Here is a 20,219-nt window from a genome sequence, read left to right on the forward strand (position 1 = left end):
TTTTATTAATTTTATAGGGTGAATGCACCAGTAACCGACCATGCACCAGTTACCGACCACTCTTTAAACAAATATTAAAACTAAGAAAATCTTAGAACGTTCAGAAATTATTGCACCGCCCACGTATACTACGTGGCCTTAGGTATGTAGGGAAATTTCGTTGACTTATCCAAAGCAAGTTTAAAGGAAGTGGGAATTTTTGTGTATTGGCAACACTGCCAATAGGTTAAATCTGTGAGCGTGTAACTAGATGCACATGAAGGTAAAGGCTGTATGACACTATGCATTTTCTTGTATCATTTCTAATATCGTTTCTGATATGTCAAAAAAATGTATAGTGTCATACACAGATACAAGAAACGATACAAGAATTTGTGTCAGGCACAGATTCTTGTACAATAACTGCGCCAATTTCTGCGCAAAGAGCAAAAACGTAAAACCTGCTGGTAAACTCTCTTTCCTTGTCTAAGGGTAAAACAGTAAAACTTCTAAATGTCATAATGGCGGCTGAAAATGAGATCATATGATCTATGTCTTGATGAATTTATTTGTGTTTTGTAGGTATTATTTATAAATATTTTATTGATACTTAATATACCGTTTGGTATGGACTACTGTTCTCCTAATAACCATATATTTAGAATAACTTTGGGTTTCATATTGCATAATTTTTTAATAGAGGAAAATACAATAGTTCCAATTTGGATCAAACTGAAGATAATTATAATGCAAATATTTTAGCACAAATATCAAAACAAAATAAAAAACACAAATAATCATCAGTCAACGTAAAAATTCTAGTTATTATAACATTAAAATATTTGTTTTTAAAAGTTTATAAATTTTATAAAATCCTTAAAATCAGCTGTAGACGCAGTACTACCATACCAATGTAACGTGACAGGGTGACAAACAAAATTTCGACCAATCACGTGCCGAATTTCATACAGTTTTCGATACAAGAACTTGCATAGTGTCATACAGGGCACAAATGTACGTACAAGAAATGATACAAGAAAATGTATACAAAAAACGATATCAGAAACGATATTAGAAATGATACAAGAAAATGCATAGTGTCATACAGCCTTTAGCAATTTTTATCTAATTACATCGAATGTTTTTTTAACTTTTTTAATGTTGAAATATGATGTTACTCGTTAATAAAAGTGTAATAAATACAGTTAACTTGTTATTTTTCTAAATATCTGTAACTAAGTGATTAATTTATGGTGGTCGCTTTATGGTTCACCATTGTAAAATTTTTCCATTAGACGACCAGCTGGTCGCTTTCTGGTTTGGCTTTGTATCCACGGATGATTTGTTAAATAAGCTGTTGCTAGTAGTACGAATAGGGGACTTTAATTTTTATACGTAGATCTAATTTCTGTCCAATAAACGACCAGTGGTCGGCTACTGGATCAAAATGGTGGTCATAAATTGGTACAGTAATCAAACTATTTGTTTTAGATGCCTAAAAATTATTAAAGACGATTTGGTCAAAGCTATTAATGAAGTTCGTGATGGAGCAAAAATACGGGAAACTGAGAGGAAGTATAACATTCCCCATGCCACATTTATGGACAAATTAAAAGAAAAAACATCTTTGGATGCTAGAAAGGGTCCTCCAACTATTCTAACTTCAGATGTAAGTAGGTCAATCTTGTTAGTAAACATAATATTTTAAACACAAATCAGTAATATTTTGTATTTTGACAACGACATCCGATTTGGGCGTCGATACGTTATTAAAATTATTTTTTCAATTCAATTGTGGCTTATTTCCCAATCAAAATAGTTATAATTAGTAAGCATGAATTTCTATATACAGTCGAACCCGCTTATTGGAATAGTCTTCGTGCCATACAAAAGTATTCCTATAACCGGGATATTCTAATAACCGATTATTGGTGGCTAGTAGAAACATTTCGGGACCTCAAAATTCTATTCTTTAAACCGGGATATTCCTATAATCGGTATTCTATTAAGCAGGTTCGACTGTAAAATATTATATTGACTTTTGCCTAACCTTTTCTCGTTTTGTAGGAAGAAAACCTCCTAGTTTGTTGGTTAAAGGGAATGGCCAAAAAAGGAATACCGGTTGAACCAAGACAACTAATTGATGCTGTACAAGAGGTAATAAAAAAAGATCGACGACCAAGTCCATTTACTCAAGGAAGACCTGGAAGAAAGTGGCTAGATCTTTTTTTAAGCGACATCCAAGTATTTCACTGCGTAAACCTGAAGCTCTTGGTTTAGCAAGAGGGTTGGTAACTGAACGTGCAATTCGTGAATGGCATCAGAACTTGGAAACTTATATAATAGAAGAAACTGGAAATAGCAATCTGCTAAAAGATCCTTCCAGAATTCTCAATGGGGATGAATCGGGTTTTCGAACTAACCCAGGAACCTCTTTAGTTATAGGTCCCAAAGGATTTAAAGATCTGTATCAGGTTCGAGGTAGTGATAAGGAATGTATTACGGTAATGGTAACATTTACAGCTAGTGCAAATATGGCACCTCCTTGCATCATTTATCCCTATGAAAGAATACCGGCAGAAATTAGCAGAAACGTAAATCCTAGCTGGTCATTAGGCAGATCTAAAAAAGGATGGATGACTTCACAAGTGTTTTTTGAATATGTTACAAACAGTTTGTTGCCTTACCTAAAAGAAAGAAATACCTACCACATTTCCAGTTTTATACATAGTCGATGGACATAAATCGCACATAAGCTTTGAAGTTGCTGCTTTTTGTAAGGAAAATGGTATCATCTTGTATTCATTGCTAGCCAATGCCACTCATATTTTACAACCAGCAGACGTTTCAGTATTTCGTCCTATTAAAGTTTCTTGGAAGAAAATTGTTTCAGATTGGCTGAATAAGACTGGAGCTAGGGCTGTCACACGAGCTAATTTCGCACCATTAATTGAAAGTGCTTTACAAGCTGCAAACGAAGATGTAGTGAAGAATGGTTTCAAGAAATGTGGAATCTTCCCTTTTGATAAAGAAAATATTGATTACAGTAAATGTTTGAGTCATGAAAGTAGAACAGTTGACAAACCATGCCAATTTAATACTGAACATTTACTGTTTCTCGAGTCAATGCTCCCTTCTTCACGTGTTCGTCAGTTCCAAAGCAGTGGCGAAAAATGGGATGGTGATGAGTCGGCCAAAGAGCTATTTGATGCTTGGTACAAAATAAAACAACATATTTTGAATCAAGCTAAGTTTACTAAAGAGCCCTCTTCTAGTGATGATAAGGAGTCAGATGCTCTTACAAAATACTTAATTTCAGAAATGACCCCAACTCAAAATGAACATAATGAATTAATTATCGTCCAGGTGAATTCAGAATCTGATGATAAGGAGTCAGATGATCTTACAAAAGACTTAAATTCAGAAATCACCCCAACTCAAAATGAACATAATGAATTAAGTATCGCCCAGATGAATTCCGAATCATCTTTTAATGAAAATGAACGGAATACTAGTATCCAGACATTACTTCAAGAAGATAAACAGCAAAGTAACGAAAATAATCCACAGTCAACGTTCTAAGTCAGAGTCGTTCATTACACCAAAATCTGGTAGGTCTATTCAAACAGGGGTAAGTCCTGCTTTTGCCGACTGCGTTACTTGGCCAACGCAATCACCAGTTAAAAAGGAAGGAAGAAGTAGAAGAACTGTCAAGCTTCCACATGCAGTAGGTGCTGGAGCTTGGGTTGAATACTGGAAGAAAAAAGATGAAGAAAAAATACAAAAAGAACAAAAGAAAAAAGAAAGGCTTGAAAAGAAAACCGAAAAAGAAGAGTTACAAAAAAAAACGGGCAGCAATACAAGTAACGGATAGAGAAAAAAATATGAAGAAGAGAAAGAAGCTATTAGAAGAGTCTTCATCGTCATCATCTGAAGAGGAAGATGAATTTATGGACACACAGGACGATTCATTGGACGATGCAGAATTTTTCGAACTTCTACAATCGAGACCTTCCACTCCACATCTAGAAGAACTTCTTAAAGATCCTGAAGAAGGAAACTTTGCTTTGGTAAAATTTCCTACAGAAGGTGGAGGCAAAGAAGCATATTATATAGGTCAAGTTGAAAAAATAAAGGAGAACGAAGAAATTGAAATTTCCTGTTTAAGAAAGAGTCACAAATGTGAAAACAAATTCTTCTTCCCCAATGTCCCTGATAAAGCTGTAATTGAAAAAGGTCAAGTTGTATATGTTGGATATAGATAAATAAATTAAATATTTTTATAGCAGTGCCATCTACTGGCCGCTTTACTATTTACTGTATAGTGTGTTGCTTTCAACGTTTGTTTAACAAGTAGTCCTTAAAATACAGCCATTGGGTAAACAACGTTTTATTTGTTCCTTAAATCTCCCATTTTTGTTCCTCAACTCTACAATTTACGAACAGGTTATGGGCTCAAACGATTAAGTGGAAGATTTTCTGGTCGTTCAAATCAAAACAGTGTGTGTTCATTCGATAAAAAGTTAGTTAGTCGGTTTGTTGGTTAACAACGTGGTTATTAACAGTATCGAAAATGGCGGTGAATTATCTTACAAGTGTGCCGCGTTTAACCGGTAGAGATAACTACCAGGACTGGTCGTTCGCGGTTGAGAATGTCTTTGTTCTAGAAGGACTATCAAAGTGTATTCAGGGAACTGAACAAGACACAACGCTTGTTGCCAAAGCCAAAGCTAAGTTAATATTGACTTTGGATCCATCCATATATTTGCATGTGAAAGAAGCTGAAACGGCGAAAGATGTATGGGATAAGCTGAAAAAGTTATTCGAAGACTCAGGTTTTTCGAGGAAAATAGGATTGCTTCGAACACTCATATCACTAAGGTTGGAAAATTGCAGTTCCATGGAATCCTATGTGAATCAGGTGATCGAAACTGCACAGAAGTTGAATAGGACTGGTTTCCAAATTGATGACTTGTGGTTGGGATCGCTTCTCCTAGCGGGACTTCCGGAACAGTATACTCCAATGTTATTGGCAATTGAACATTCGGGGATATCTATTACCACTGATGTAATCAAATCTAAATTGCTACAAGATATGCAGATAGACAGCACTAACAGTGAAAAGCAGACAGCTTTTATGTCAAAGTCGAGTGAAGTTAGCACTAAGCATGTCAAAAAAGTTAACAAGAAAAACATAACCTGCTTCCGGTGTAAACAAAAAGGTCATTATATGAATAAGTGCCCTAGTGCTAATAATAATGCGTTTAGTGCAACATTCTTAAGTGGAAACTTTAAATCTACAGATTTTTATGTCGATTCTGGATGCAGCACGCATCTTACAGCGAGAAAAGATTGGTTGACAAATATCCGAGATGCAAGTTCGTCCAATATAACTGTGGCTAACAGTGAAAGTTTGGAAGTGAAATGTGCTGGTGATATGATGGTAACCACAATTGTCGATAAAAAGAGATTAGAGGTAAGCATCAATAATATATTATATGTTCCTGATCTGACGACAAATCTTTTATCTGTTTCTCAATTGATTAAAAATGGAAATGAAGTTATATTTGAAAATGCAGGTTGCAAAATATACAATAAAAATGGAATTATTGCAACAGCTGAATTGATAGATGGTGTTTATAAATTGAATACTGAATGTATTTCAGATCGTAAAAATTGTTTATTTGTAACTGGGGATACCTGGCACAGACGTTTCGGTCATCTAAATAGCCTATATCTAAATAAAATGAAAGATGGAATAGTAGATGGACTGAATGTGACTGGGAAAATTGATATTAACAAGCAAAACTGTATAGTTTGTTGTGAGGGGAAACAAACGAGATTACCGTTTCCAGAAAAAGGTCACAGGGCCAGTAGTTTATTACAGCTTATTCACAGCGATGTATGCGGGCCCATGGAAAACAAATCATTAGGTGGCTCTAAATATTTTGTTACTTTCCAAGATGATTTTAGTAAAATGGTATTCATTTATTTTATTAAAACAAAAAGTGAAGTTTTTAATTGTTTTAAAAATTTTAAAAGTATGGCAGAAAACCAGAAGGGTGTCCATATAAAAACTTTGCGAAGTGACAATGGTGGAGAGTTTTGTTCAAAAGAATTTGAAGATTATTTAACTGTAAATGGTATTATACATCAAAAAACGAATCCCTACACTCCTGAACAAAATGGTGTAGCCGAACGTTTAAATCGGACAATCATAGAAAAGGCAAAATGTCTGTTGTTTGATGCTAATCTTGAAAAAATGTTTTGGGCTGAAGCTGTAAACACAGCTGTTTATCTAAAAAATAGATCGCTGGCTTCCGGCTTAAAGAAAACACCATTTGAAATGTGGACAGATAGCAAACCTGACGTTAGTGGTCTTAGAATATTTGGCAGCAAGGTGATGGTACATGTTCCAAAAGAAAAAAGATCAAAATGGGAGAAAAAGGCTATTCTGCACATTTTAGTAGGATACTCTGAGACTACGAAAGGATACAGGGTGTATAATCCGACCACTAAAGAAATAATAGTAAGTAGAGACGTACAAATTATGGAAGACACAAAAAGGTGTGATGTGATTCATGTTGATTTAGAAGGTGAACATGGGGCAAAAGAAATGTTAGATTCAGTGGGAGATAATAATACATCATGTCAGGATCAGAATCATCAGGTTGAAGAGAACACATCGACTGATGAAATTGTTGAGAACAATGATCCCGATTATGTATGTGACTTGCCGAATTTGCCAGTGGATGAAATCAGGAGATCAACAAGAATACCTAAGCCAAAAAGGTTTGATGAGTTTGTGACTTATTTGTGCTCGGATAGTGACTCTGATCCGGTTAGTGTCGAGGATGCCATGTCTAGACCAGATAGTAACTTATGGTTAGGGGCTATGACAGAAGAACTGCAGTCTTTCGAGGATAACTCAGCATGGGAAGTGGTTGATGTTCCTGAAGATGGTTGTGTAGTGAAGTGTAAGTGGGTATACAAGAAAAAGGTTGATAACTCAGGTAAAGTGAAATATCGTGCAAGACTGGTAGCAAAAGGTTACACTCAAAAATTTGGTGTTGATTATAATGAAACCTTTTCTCCAGTCATAAGGCATTCTACATTAAGACTTTTATTTGCTTTGTCAGCAAATTTGAATTTGGATATTTTTCATCTTGATGTTGCGACGGCTTTTTTAAATGGTGATTTAAAAGAAAAAGTTTTTATGACAGTACCTGAAGGTTTAGAAATTGAAAATAATAAAGTATTAAGGCTAAAGAAAGCCATATATGGTTTAAAACAGTCAGCTCGGTCTTGGTATGAAAAAGTTGATAATTTCTTAATTAATCTAGGTTATAAGAAATCTGATTATGAGCCATGTCTATACATAAAGATGAAAAATAATCTAAAAACCATTATCTCTGTTTATGTTGATGATTTTTTTATTTTTTCTAATGATTCAGATGAATCAGATAATTTAAAGTTGAAATTAAATGAATGTTTCAGAATTAAAGATTTGGGAGAAATTAAGAATTGTTTAGGTATGAGAGTAACTCATAATAAAGAGAATGGTGTTATAACTTTAGATCAAAAATCCTATATTGAACAGTTGTTAAAAAGGTTCAATATGGAGGATTCGAAAGAGGTTTCTACCCCAATGGAAATTAGTTTAAATTTGAATAGAGACGATAATGCATCTGCTCAAGTGCCTTATCAGAATTTAATAGGTGGTCTTATGTATTTGTCAGTTTTGACAAGACCAGACATTTCATATCCTGTAAGTTATCTCAGTCAATTTAATAATTATCATTCAGAAACGCATTGGAAGCATGTAAAACGAATATTAAAATATTTAAAGGCTACAAAAGACTATGGTTTAACTTTTTCAAAAAATGATAATTATTTGAAAGGCTATGTAGATGCCAGTTGGGGGAGTAATTCTCATGACAGAAAATCTTATACGGGCTTCTATTTTCAGTTTTCTGGTGGACCTATTGTCTGGGAAAGCAGAAAACAGAATAGTGTTTCTCTGTCAAGCACAGAAGCGGAATACATAGCAGTATCAGAAGCTGCTAAAGAGGCTATTTTTTTAAAAAATTTGTTGTATGAGATGTTGGGTATTGATGAAATCGTTATACTATATAATGATAATATGGGAGCTCATAAATTAGCAATAAATCCTGTATTGAATAGAAGGACGAAACACATTGATATCCGATATCATTTTGTCAAAGAAGCTGTAAACAAAGGTTTGATAAAGCTGGAATATTTGGACACAGCTAACATGCCAGCTGATCTCTTGACAAAAAGCTTGAGTTCTGTGAAACATAATAAGTTTTTGAAAGAGATTGGTTTAGTTAAGATAGTGTAATAAACATTTGATAAATGTTATTTTCTTAATTTGTTTATCTAGTGGGAGTGTTGGATATAGATAAATAAATTAAATATTTTTATAGCAGTGCCATCTACTGGCCGCTTTACTATTTACTGTATAGTGTGTTGCTTTCAACGTTTGTTTAACAAGTAGTCCTTAAAATACAGCCATTGGGTAAACAACGTTTTATTTGTTCCTTAAATCTCCCATTTTTGTTCCTCAACTCTACAATTTACGAACAGTATATATATTAAAACCAACTATGGTAAGTGGTACGAAGCGTCAACAGTCAGCTGTTACATTTGAAGTAAATCTAAAGAACTATAATGTTCGGTAGAATAGTAAAGGTACAGTGTAAAATTGACAGCTGTTCTGTAATGAATCATTTTATAAATTTTTTACTCTAAATAAATGTTTAAAGAATAAAAAGGTCTTTTTTAAATGCACTTTTCGCGTGGTCGAATATTGGTGCATAAGTGGTCGAAAACTGGAAAAAGTGGTCGGTTATTGGTGAATTTGTCAAATAATTTTTAATAATTAAAAAACATAGGTTACCTCAAAGATACGTTATAATATTAAATGTATTTTTAAAGTATATAATAAATACTAATAAATGCTAGAAGTTTTACGTTTAAAAACTAATTTTTCAATTTAATATTAATTTTTTAATTTAAAAAATCCTAGTTTGGTCGGAAATTGGTACATTCACCCTACGAGGTATGTCAAAAAATATGAATTTCACTCAAGAGTAAAGTACCTTTATTTTTCACAATATTGAAAACGGTTATTAAAAAAGTTGTTTAGAATTAAAAACTACGTTTCAATATGCAATTACATCCTTCTAATTGAAATATTGTGAAATATAAAGTTACTATAATCTTGGGCGAATTTCATATTTTTTGACACACCTCGTATAAAATTAATAAAAGTTGATATATCATGGTTGTGTCTTAGATTTTAGACCATGGAAAGCTTTTAATGAAGAATAATTTTTTTTCGTAAAATGAACAATAAACGAGTTATCATATTTGTAATAATTAAAAACGATGTTATAGGTATCCATAAATTTGAGAAATTATTTTTTTTTTCAACTAGAAGCATGTAATTGCATATTTGATCTTAGTTTTTTATTCCAAACAACTTTTTATCATAAGAATTTTCGATATTGAGAGAAATAAAGGTACTTTACCATTGACCGAAATTCACATTTTTTGACATGCCTCGTATAGTATTGAGAAAATTTGATATCTGATGATTGAATCTTAGGTTTTGGGACATGCAGAACTTTTTATAAAGAATAACTTTTTTTCGTAAAATTAATAATAAAAAAAGTTTCCCATATGTTTCCAACTTAAGTAGACACGCTGTAGGTATATCTCTTTTAATTTTATAAATTATGTACAGTCGGTAAAACGAAAGAATACGCATGGACGATCATATCAAGCACATATTTTGGATTTGCTGTGTTTTTCTATAAATAACAGACGAGAGAGATAGATTATTAAATGTTGTCTACTAGGCGAAAGCATTATCCAAGACATACCCAGTTTCATATTTATAATTGACAGAGTGAGACGGCGACACAATTGTTCAACGTAGTTTAATTAATTTAGTAGAAAATTTAAACTCACACTTGACTATTTCTGTACTTCTAATGTCATTCTTAGAAAAACATTCAACATGAGTAGAGATAATGATTGTATAAACTACTATTCGAGTAGACGTACTGGTCAACTATAATCTGGCCGATTCGATTTCCTGTCACTTTGACAGTGAAACTGGTTTGTTTACGTTTGTGTTAGGTTAAATTCGGTAGAGTTTATAAATTTTGATAATCAGTTGTATTTACTTAAATAAAATCAGTTCTTTTAAGAGCTACTTTGAAATTATATTGTATTTTTGATTTGGTAAGTATTTATTTAGTTAAAATACGTCAATAAAATTTTTTCAGTAATCGCCTGTCAATATGGTTAACTACTGTCTATGAGTTCGCCAAACGTGTACATATCACTAATGTATGAAATTACAGATTAGTATATTTTTACGAATGTGCATTTATTTGCAGATAATGTCTGGAAAACCGCTTAACTCGCAGTCGCAACAATTGGTTTTAAACCTGTGTGAATATTTTGAGATGGAAAAAATAAATGGAGGTCCCTTAGAACCTCTTTCATCTGTTCAAGAAGTAACACGTTAAACAATATTGAAATTGTAAGATTATAAATGTATTTGTTATTTTATTAGAGAGTAGCCGCTGCACTTAAAATATCCAGAAAAACCATTTCTGTAATTAAAAAAAGAAAAGAGAATAATCCAGTTCTTCCTAAACCTGGAAAAAGCAGACCTCGTTCCAAATCTAAAACCACTGATTTACCTGAGGGTACAAAAATCACTATAAGGAATACATTGTATTCTATGTATGAAGAAAGTAAGTTTAATATTAATTGGCATTTCTGAAAAAGTAATTTTTTATTACCTTCTTCTTATTTTGGCATCATAACCCTGGATGGGTCTTTGCCTGTCTGGCTATATCCTTCCATTCAGATCTCTCTTGGGCCCTTCTCCTCCATTGTCTTATATTCATCGTTTTCAATCCAACCATCTCGTCCTGGGCCTTCCTTTTTTTCCGGCTTCCTACCGGCTTCCACTGTATCACCTTCTTTGTCGTTTTCATGTCTTCTTGTCGCTGAACATGTCCCAGCCATGACAGTCTTCGACTTTTCACAATTATTACTATGTCATACCCTTCCTTTAGTTCATTAACCTCGTCGTTTCTTCTGATTCTCCATGTGCCGTCTTCCTCTTACACCGGACCATATACTTTTCTCAGTATCTTTCTCTCGAATATCCTCGAATGTCTCGAATGTCCAATAGTAGAGTTGTCTGTTGTTAAATTATTTTCATTCTCAGGTGTTCTTTTGATAGTGATGTACTTAGTTTTTTTTTTCGTTTATTTTAAGCCCTCTTTTTTGTGCTTCAGGATCAATTTCCTTGAACGTCTCCATTAGTCGTGCCTTGCTTCTACTAATAATGGCGACATCGTCTGCATATGCAGTAATTTGTACTGTTTTGGTGTTTATATGGGCGGTTACTGATGACTGCTTCAAGAACTAGGTTGAACAGCATGGTTGAAAGTGCGTCTCCCTGTCTTACCCCCATTTTGATGTCAAACAGGGGAGACAGTTCTCCATCTACTCTAATTTTTTATTACCTACTGATGATAAATATAAAAAAAAAATAAATAGCTATAGAAGTGAGCCAAGAGACAAGTTCTTTGTTTTAGAAACAGACACTGATTTACCGATCAAATACATTATTTTCAACAGTTTCTGTAAAATTGTTTCTTATTAAATAAAGCATTTACTGCTAGTGGAACCAAATGCATAATGGTAGGGGAGCCCAAGCGGGGATTTTTTCAGTTACTCGAGAGCGTCAGATTATCATATGGAGAGAAACGTGGTACCCTGCAGATGTAACTCTACCATATATTGGCTCTTAACACAGGGGAGTTAGTTCAGGGGGGCCGAAAAAAAAATCTATCCCTAAAAGTACTCGAAATTGTCAGATTAAGATAAGGTAAGTTCAGTACATACAACAGAGTGTATATTTCAAAAATCTGACGATTTGAGCGGGGCGTACGGAAATGGGCGAGTCAAAAAATTTCACAAAAAAATGCGAATATTTTGCGAAATAAACGTCAGATCGAAAAACTAAAAACTACGTGTTCAATATTTTTCAAAATTCTATCGAAATATAGGTACCAAACATGACTCCCTACGGAGAGCAGCGGGGGTAAATTTAAAATTTTAAATACAAATCCCGCGATATTTCGCAAAATAAACATCAAATAAAAAAACTGCAAAATACACTTATTCAATATTTTTGAAAAATCTATCGAATGCTATTAAACACGATCCCCGATGTGGGGTTGGGGTTACTTTAAAATCTGAAATGGGAGCCCCCGTTCTTTATTGAAGATTTGAATTCTTTGCGTAAAAATAAGCAACTTTTATTCGAAACATTTTTTCGAATTATGGATAGATGGCGCTATAATCGGAAAAAAATGATTGTTGGAAATGGAAAATTAAATTAAAAAATGAAAAGTCCCCACTAAATTGGAAAATTTTACTTAACTTTTTTTGGTTTTAGGACCTAATAATCACAACCCAATAGGTCCCCAAAACGCTCGAGTGACTGTACATTTAGCATACTTTGCTCCCCTACCATAATGAAATCAATTTTAAAACAATAATACTTCTGTTTGTAGCCTAATAATATTTATAATTGCAAGATGCAAAACAATTTATAAATATTGAGTGGAATATTTGGTTTGAATTTCTATTTTATAAAGTACTAACTAAATGTTTAATTTTTTAGAAAAGCATGTCACCCTCACAAGTTTAAATAATGAATTAAAAAATAAAGAAATTGTATCGATAAGCAATCCATCATTGAGTAAGATATTGAAAGAATTGGGATTCAAATACAGAAAGGATGACAACCGAAGATCATTAATGGAACGTACAAATATTGCTAGTCAAAGGGCATGCTTTCTTCGCAAGTATAGGGAAAATCGTTATAGTGCTTCCCCAAGGGAAGTCATTTTTTTGGATGAAACATGGATATATGCCAAAGGAACCAAAATAAATTCTTGGCAGGATAGTAATGTAAAAAGTGTACGCAAACCACAAGGTTACGATGGCAAACGATTCATTATTGTCCATGTCCATGCAGGTTCTTCAAAAGGGTTCGTAGAAGGAGCAAGTTTACTGTTTTCTTCAAAATCTTTGACGATGGACTATCATGGAGAAATGAATGGTAATATCTTTACACAGTGGATTACTACACAGTTAATACCCAATTTAGAGGAGCCATCATTAATAATAATGGATAATGCTCCCTACCACAGTATGCTAGTTGAAAAGCAACCCTCCCATTGTTCCAGAAGAGATGACATAATCATTTGGCTAAAAGCCAATAAAATTAATTTCAGTGAAGCACTTACAAGACCTGAATTGTTACAACTTGCCAAAATGAATAGAAAAGAAAATGTTTATATTATCGATGAACTTTTACGAGAGCATGGTCATGAAGTACTACGGCTACCACCCTACCATTGTGACTTTAATGCCATTGAGTTAATTTGGGCTAATTGTAAATCATACTATAATAAGTCTATTGGTAGGGATGGATATGGTGACGATAAAGTATTAAGCATGTGGAGAGAGTCATTAGAAAATTGTAATGTAGAAGTTTGGCAAGAATGTGTGAGACACACTGAAAAACTTATCGAAGACTGGTATATTCGGGAACGGAATTTGGTAAACATTAATGTTGATAGAATTGTTATAAATATTGGTGGGGACAGCTCAGATTCTGACAGTGATTAATGTGAAACAATTTATTATTCTAAATGGGAAATAAACCACAATTTAACTTAAAAAAATGATTTTGGTGATGATTATTATTTTGATAACAACGTCCGAGCTGGAAGTCGAAACGTCAATAAAATAATTTTTTTAAGTTAAATTGTGGCTCATTTCCCATTTAGAATAATAAATTACATAAATGCCACAAAGGAATAGCTTCAGAACAATGATATTTGAAACAATGTTCTCAATTAATTGTTTTTTAACTTTAAATTTGTGATTTCCTATTTTTGTAGTAATTGTTGTAGTTTGTTTTTCTTTTTTGTATAACTGATTCATTTGTAATTAAAACTTTAATGGTTATCCCTCAAATTACTTGACATATTAACTTGTTCATTTTAGAACTAACTATCTTCAAACATGTCAAACTTGGACCCTAACCAAGGCAAATATGAATAAACTAGCCACAACAGAAAGAGCTATGGAAAGAGCAATGTTAGGTATACGACTGTCAGATAAAAAGAGGAACGACTGGGTAAGATCAAAAACAAAAGTCGAGGACATAACAAGAAAAGTTCCCAAACTTAAATGGAGCTTCGCAGGCCACACTGCTAGACAAAAGTCCAACGTTGGAATGCAACAAAATAACATTGGAGACCTTACCAAAGTAAACTACCGAAAGGAAGACCACAGATAAAGTGGGTTGAAGATATTAAAAGAGTAGCCGGAACAAATTGGAAATATGTTGCTCAGGAAATATATTGGAAATAGGTATATTGGAAATTTAGCTTATAATAACCAATAAGATTTTAAAATATTTTATTGTTGTCAAAATAAACGATTTTTCTTCAGAGTTTTGATATTTTACTTTTTCACTAAAACTGTTTCGAATAAGAAGCCCAAATCATCATAATCATCTTTGCTCTTAGGCCTATACGGGATCGAATTCAACAATTGAACTTCTTCATAGGTGTCTATTTTAGGTCATACCAATATTGTCTCCTTCAATGACATGTAATGTCTGATTGTCCACCACATCTTTTTGGGTGTTCCTTTCTTCCTTATTCCTGGGACCTGATATTTAGCGACTTTTCGAGTTGGGTGATTCTCATTTCGACGTGAAACTTGCCCTAACCATCTCAATCTATGCTCTCTCATTTTTGCACTGATAGGTACTACGACTAAACTTTCCCTAATATATTTATTTTTGATTCTATCCTTTCTTGTTACTCCGCTCATCCACCTTAGCATTCCCATTTCAGCCACAGGCTACAATTGTTCTTCTTTCTTTTTGATTGCCCAGCATTCAGTGCCACACATCATAGCTGGTCTTGTAAAATTTACCTTTTAGTTTTATAGGAATTTTTCTGCCGCACAATACACCACCCACTCCTTCCATTTCATCCAGCCAGCTCTTACTCTACTACAGGCATCTCAATCTATCTCCCCTTTGCTCTGCAGTACAGATCCTAAATAGTTAAACCTACCACGTTTTACAATAGACCCATTGTCCAGGGTTACCATCCTATTTGGATTTAAAACTTCATCTTTAAATGGACATTCCCAACACTCCGTTTTTGACCTACTTAATTTTAAAACTTTTCCTTCCAGACACTGTCTCCATTGCTCCAGTCTTATTGCTATTTCCTTTTCAGTATCCCCTGCCAACACCACATCCTCTGCAAACATTAAATACCAAGGAATATCTCCTTGGCACTCTTTTATCTCAACTCGTACCAATGAAAATGGATATGGACTAAGCACCGAGCCCTGATGTAATCCTACCTTCACATGAAACTTATGAGTCTCTCCTACCCCGGTTCTATGTCTAGTTAGAATAAGTTAAAATGGTGAGAATAAATTATTCAAATAAGAAGTCCAAATGTTTACACTATTTGAAGTATTCTGTTATACACACTAAAAATTCAGCAGCATAGTAAAGTATCAAACAAATATCTGAATTCATTAAGTTTACTTTCATTTAAATCACCTAATGTACGTAACATAAACGACATTTTTTAAATTGTTACTATTTACGTCCACTGAAAACTTTAACATGGAGAAATTCATACTACTATATGTGCTTACTCATTATTTTTTCGTATTATTAATCTATATCAAATAAATAATTACGGTACGATAAATAATATACTATATTATCAGAACAAGAATCACATTGGTAAATTCTTACGTATAGGGAAAAATCGTACGGTGGGGTAGTAGTCACATCCGTTTATTTTCAGTATCAACTTGTTTAGACGTTGTTTTGACTAGAAATTTTTGATTTGATTCGTATGCATATCATCGATGACGCATGGGTATTCTTTAATTTTTCCGAGAGTAGTTATGGGAAACGAGAAACGACCGTGCGCGAGTCGCGGAGAAATGTTTCAACTATCTTAAATAATTCATATTGTCAATTGAAATTGTCAAATTGACGTATATTTCATACCTTCTGTCACTGAAGCAGAAAAATTATATATTGCTCCACAATATTGATATGATATGCAATTATTATATAAAGGTAAATTTAATTAATTGTATTTTGCTTGCAGTACTGCATTTTAATAACTAATTTTATTTACTACATATATTTGTTTACGTTTGCATAACATAACCTGCATCTTATTTTTCTTCTTATTATTTTTTTGGACTATGGCCTTGACAATTATCCAGCAACCAGGACTAATATAATTGGCCAATATAATTAAAAGTGCGAATAAAAGTACAGAGCGTAGAAATAGAGGTCGCTTTGCCGAGCTTGCACGGTCCCAATATCTATGGTTACACCCGATGCATTGAGTGGCCCTATCCCTATACTATTAGCCAGATCTATTCTCTTTACTATCTCTGGTAAAGACTCGCGGACTCAACTGTACAACTTTTTGTGTTGGTATGATGTGACTTCACCTGGTATGACGTCAGACGTGCAATGCCAACGTTGTTTTGTTTTTGTTAGTGTTCGAGTTCGAGTGTTCGAGTTTGTTTTGACTTCAACTGATTCTGCTGTTTGTTTTTGTTTATAATTTATGAAAACAATGAATTTTGGATCAAATATGGAAATAAATCAAGAAGCTAGTGAGAAGAAAACTTTTAAAATAAAAGTAGAAAACGAAGACACCTTTGTTGGTCCCTTGGATGCTTTCAAAATTGAAATTACAGAAGAACCCAAGAGAGAACCGGCATATTATGACGCATTTGGTTATTTAGACTCAAATCAATTTCCTGTAAAAACTGAAGTAGAACAAGATGAATATAAATTTACACCCTTTGAAGAAAAGCAAACAACAGATGAAGAAAGTAAGTAAATACAACTGATTACAATAACATGAAAACTAATATGGCTTTTCATCGATTGTCATTTGTTTCGAGCTTATGTCATGTGTCACATAATATTAATATATCTACGTCATACGTCTTCGGTTTGTATCATTGGTAATACCAATAACGTACGACGTAGATATATTAATATTATGTGACACATGACAGAAGCTCGAAACAAATGACTGTGAATGAAAAGCCCTATTCCTTGAAGGTGCTAGATTTATTTCATCCTTTTTTCTATTAATAAGATAAAGTTTTTGCAGTCCATCATCAATCCTTCTGAAGTGTTGAGTCGTATCTATAACTTGATTTTTTCGGCTAGCCTTTGAAATTTTTTCCTGGTAAATATCGTTGATATTCTGTGAAAACCAGATAAATGACAAATTTTAAAATATTTGTTAAGTATACCAAAATTCTTAGCTTTTTACGCTCTATATACAGGTAAAACTCAATAAAGGATACAACTTACAATTCAGCAGATAATTTGTGTAATAACCAAATAAGTAAAATCAAAGTTCTGTTGCATGTAAAACCAACTAAGCCCTCATATACATTTGCTGGACAACAATATATTTCTACTGCTGTATAGGGTGTTTGGTAAAGAATGGGCCATAGCTTAACCTTATATTCCTGAGATTAAAATAGGTCGATTTAAGCTGACTTAACTTAGTACAAAAGTTGACAATAAGCGAAATACTTTTATTTTATTTATTTTTGAATATTTCCTGACAGGCATGGGACAACAACACGAAATTTGGTAAGTGGTCCTGGTATTGTACAGTCTACTAAATTATGTTAAACAAACGTTTCTGGCTACTACCAGAGGCGTACGACAGGGGAACATGAATGGTTGACACTTCCCAAATTCTACGCCACTGGCGGAATTGCTATTTTAGCGAAATTTTTTTATTCTCCAATACTTTCTGTGCAAATAATATGCTCTTCATTCGTAAAGATAAAGTCATCAGTTTTCAAGATATTTGAAGTTAAAAATGAAAAGGCACACTTATTTTGATTAATGTATTATGCTCCTTCGTTTTTAGCTTCAAATATCTCGAAAACTAATGGCTTTATAGTTACGAATGACCTGCCTTGAATTACGAATGAATTACCTCGACGCCGTACGGTACAAGAGGACGGCTTAAGTAAGTAAGTAAGTAAGTTATGAATGAAGAGTATGTTTTTGACGTAGAAAGTATTAGAGAATCAAAAAATTTCACTAAAATAACAATTCTCCCAGTAGCGTAGAATTTGGGAAGGGTTAACCATTCACATTCCCCCATTGTACGCCTCTGGTAGTAGTCAGAAACATTTGTTTAACATAATTTAGTAGATTGTACAATACCAGCACCACTTACTAAATTTCGTGTTGTTGTCCACTGCCTGTCAGGAAATATTCAAAAATAAATAAAATAAAAGTTTAACTGTGACACTGTATTTCGGTTATTGTCAACTTTTGTAACAAAGTAAGTTAGCTTAAATCAACCTATTTTAACCTCAGGATTCTAAGGTTAAGCTATGGCCCATTCTTTACCAAACACCCTGTATATCTACCATATTCAGTAAAAATGTTGATAAGTGTCTTTAAGGCTATGGGTACATAATTCGCAAATATTTTACAGCTATCCCTACCTTTTCTGTCTTTACATGGCAAATTACGTGTAGTAAAATTCACACTGGTATGGATATGTACATATGTATTACTAGAATGTCATTCTACTTGACAATGTCATAACTAGCTTAAAGAGATGGCTTTTGAATGTTCTTGGATAACCGTTATTTTTTGTATAATTGCAAATTGTTAATTCAGTTAATAAATGTGATAATTTTTTCACTAGCTATGTATTCAGTGATTGTAATAATATGTACCTACAACAAAAACTAATACTCAATCGAGAAAAGAGCAAAAGTGTTAAAGTGATTTTTTAATAATATATTGTTACTATGGAAGGCTTACAATTTTGAACATCTTTAAAAACAAAATACAGTGAAACCTGCCATATCCGGATCAATGTGGCGACAGACCGATCCGGATATGAAAAAATCTGGATATCAAGACCACTACTTCTTGTATAGTCTCTGAAACGTTTTCTCCTTAATACATTCCAGTAATCAACGCCGTCAATAACTTTCGTCGATAGACACGTTTTATAGATTCTATAATTCATTATTTCGCCATCTTTTATTTCTTCGGTAAATTGCTACATTAGTAAGGCTACTCGGACTGGTCCGAAATTTGCACAGTATATTTTTGACGACTTTTTATTCACTTTTCATTCTATACATTTTTTCGCGCTGAGCTAGTTTTTCTGTATTTCTCATTCAAAAAACTGATATTTTGACATCAATTTCAAACCGCATCCACCATTTTAATTGCTGTCAACAACGTGCGTATGCATATTGCATACTTTTTTGAAGCAATGTTGCCACATCTTTCGAAATTATTGTTTATTGCGAAATTACCAATTCCAGTATGTACTAGACTTTTTGCAAGCGTAAAATAAAGGATACATACTTGTAATAAGATACAAGAAAAAAGTGAAAACAAGATCATTAAAAAAAGTAAAACATTAAGTTTTTATTTTGGCATTTAAAGAATACTCATAAAACTCATCCTAAAATATGGAAGTGCAATTAGAAATATGTACTATTTTAGGAATTGTTAAATACTTTTGCATATTATGGGTATATAAAATGGGGAATTTCTGGAGAATGTATTATTGGGGAATAATGGATATACCTACAGTCCTCAACTGTTTCAAGGACATTGGTACATACAAATTGCTTCAAGAATAATAATTGTGTTTGAAAGAATATTTGGTATTTTGAAGAGATTTCTTATTTTAGCACGTGGAATGAGATGCTAGTTACCTTTTGTTCAAAGAATAATATCAGCATGTTCAGTTTTGCGGCTGATATTGGCCGAAACATTAATAATCTAATTCTGAGAAGAAACTTTTATTATGAGTTCTTTTTAATAAATAAAACAGAACATACAATTTAATTATGAAAGTTTAATCGAATAATTATGTAATCCCAAAAAAAAACTCATAATAATACATAACTTTTATTAATATTAAGTTCAATAGTTACTCCGAAAAACACAAATGTACATTTGGCAACATTGAACATGATCAGAATATCCTATATTGTGTGCAAGCGCGCTGGACTTATTTTTCCAA

At 33.1% G+C, this 20,219-nt stretch overlaps 2 protein-coding genes across 6 annotated transcripts in view; both read left to right on the forward strand.

Annotated features, from left to right (window-relative positions):
• The window catches only part of LOC126891744 (zinc finger protein 271-like), a 235,120-nt gene that overhangs the window by 166,772 nt on the left and 48,129 nt on the right, over positions 1 to 20,219 (forward strand). For 2 of the 5 annotated variants that reach the window (XM_050661021.1, XM_050661022.1), the window contains exon 1: positions 16,330 to 17,013. The exons of the other annotated variants lie outside the window; for them this stretch is intronic. In XM_050661021.1, the coding sequence (XP_050516978.1) occupies positions 16,743 to 17,013 (271 nt within the window). In that variant the 5' untranslated portion in view covers positions 16,330 to 16,742. Of the gene's footprint in view, positions 1 to 16,329; positions 17,014 to 20,219 lie in introns of those variants that run through there. 5 annotated transcript variants of the gene reach the window in all.
• On the forward strand, positions 9,559 to 14,566 carry LOC126891755 (uncharacterized). Its single transcript, XM_050661044.1, has 3 exons — positions 9,559 to 10,529; positions 10,589 to 10,772; positions 14,116 to 14,566. Exons 1-3 carry the CDS (start codon positions 10,362 to 10,364, stop codon positions 14,151 to 14,153), a joined length of 390 nt encoding a protein of 129 aa, XP_050517001.1. The 5' UTR covers positions 9,559 to 10,361; the 3' UTR covers positions 14,154 to 14,566.

This window comes from Diabrotica virgifera, chromosome 9 (assembly GCF_917563875.1).
Source record: "Diabrotica virgifera virgifera chromosome 9, PGI_DIABVI_V3a".
Classification (NCBI taxonomy): domain Eukaryota; kingdom Metazoa; phylum Arthropoda; class Insecta; order Coleoptera; family Chrysomelidae; genus Diabrotica; species Diabrotica virgifera.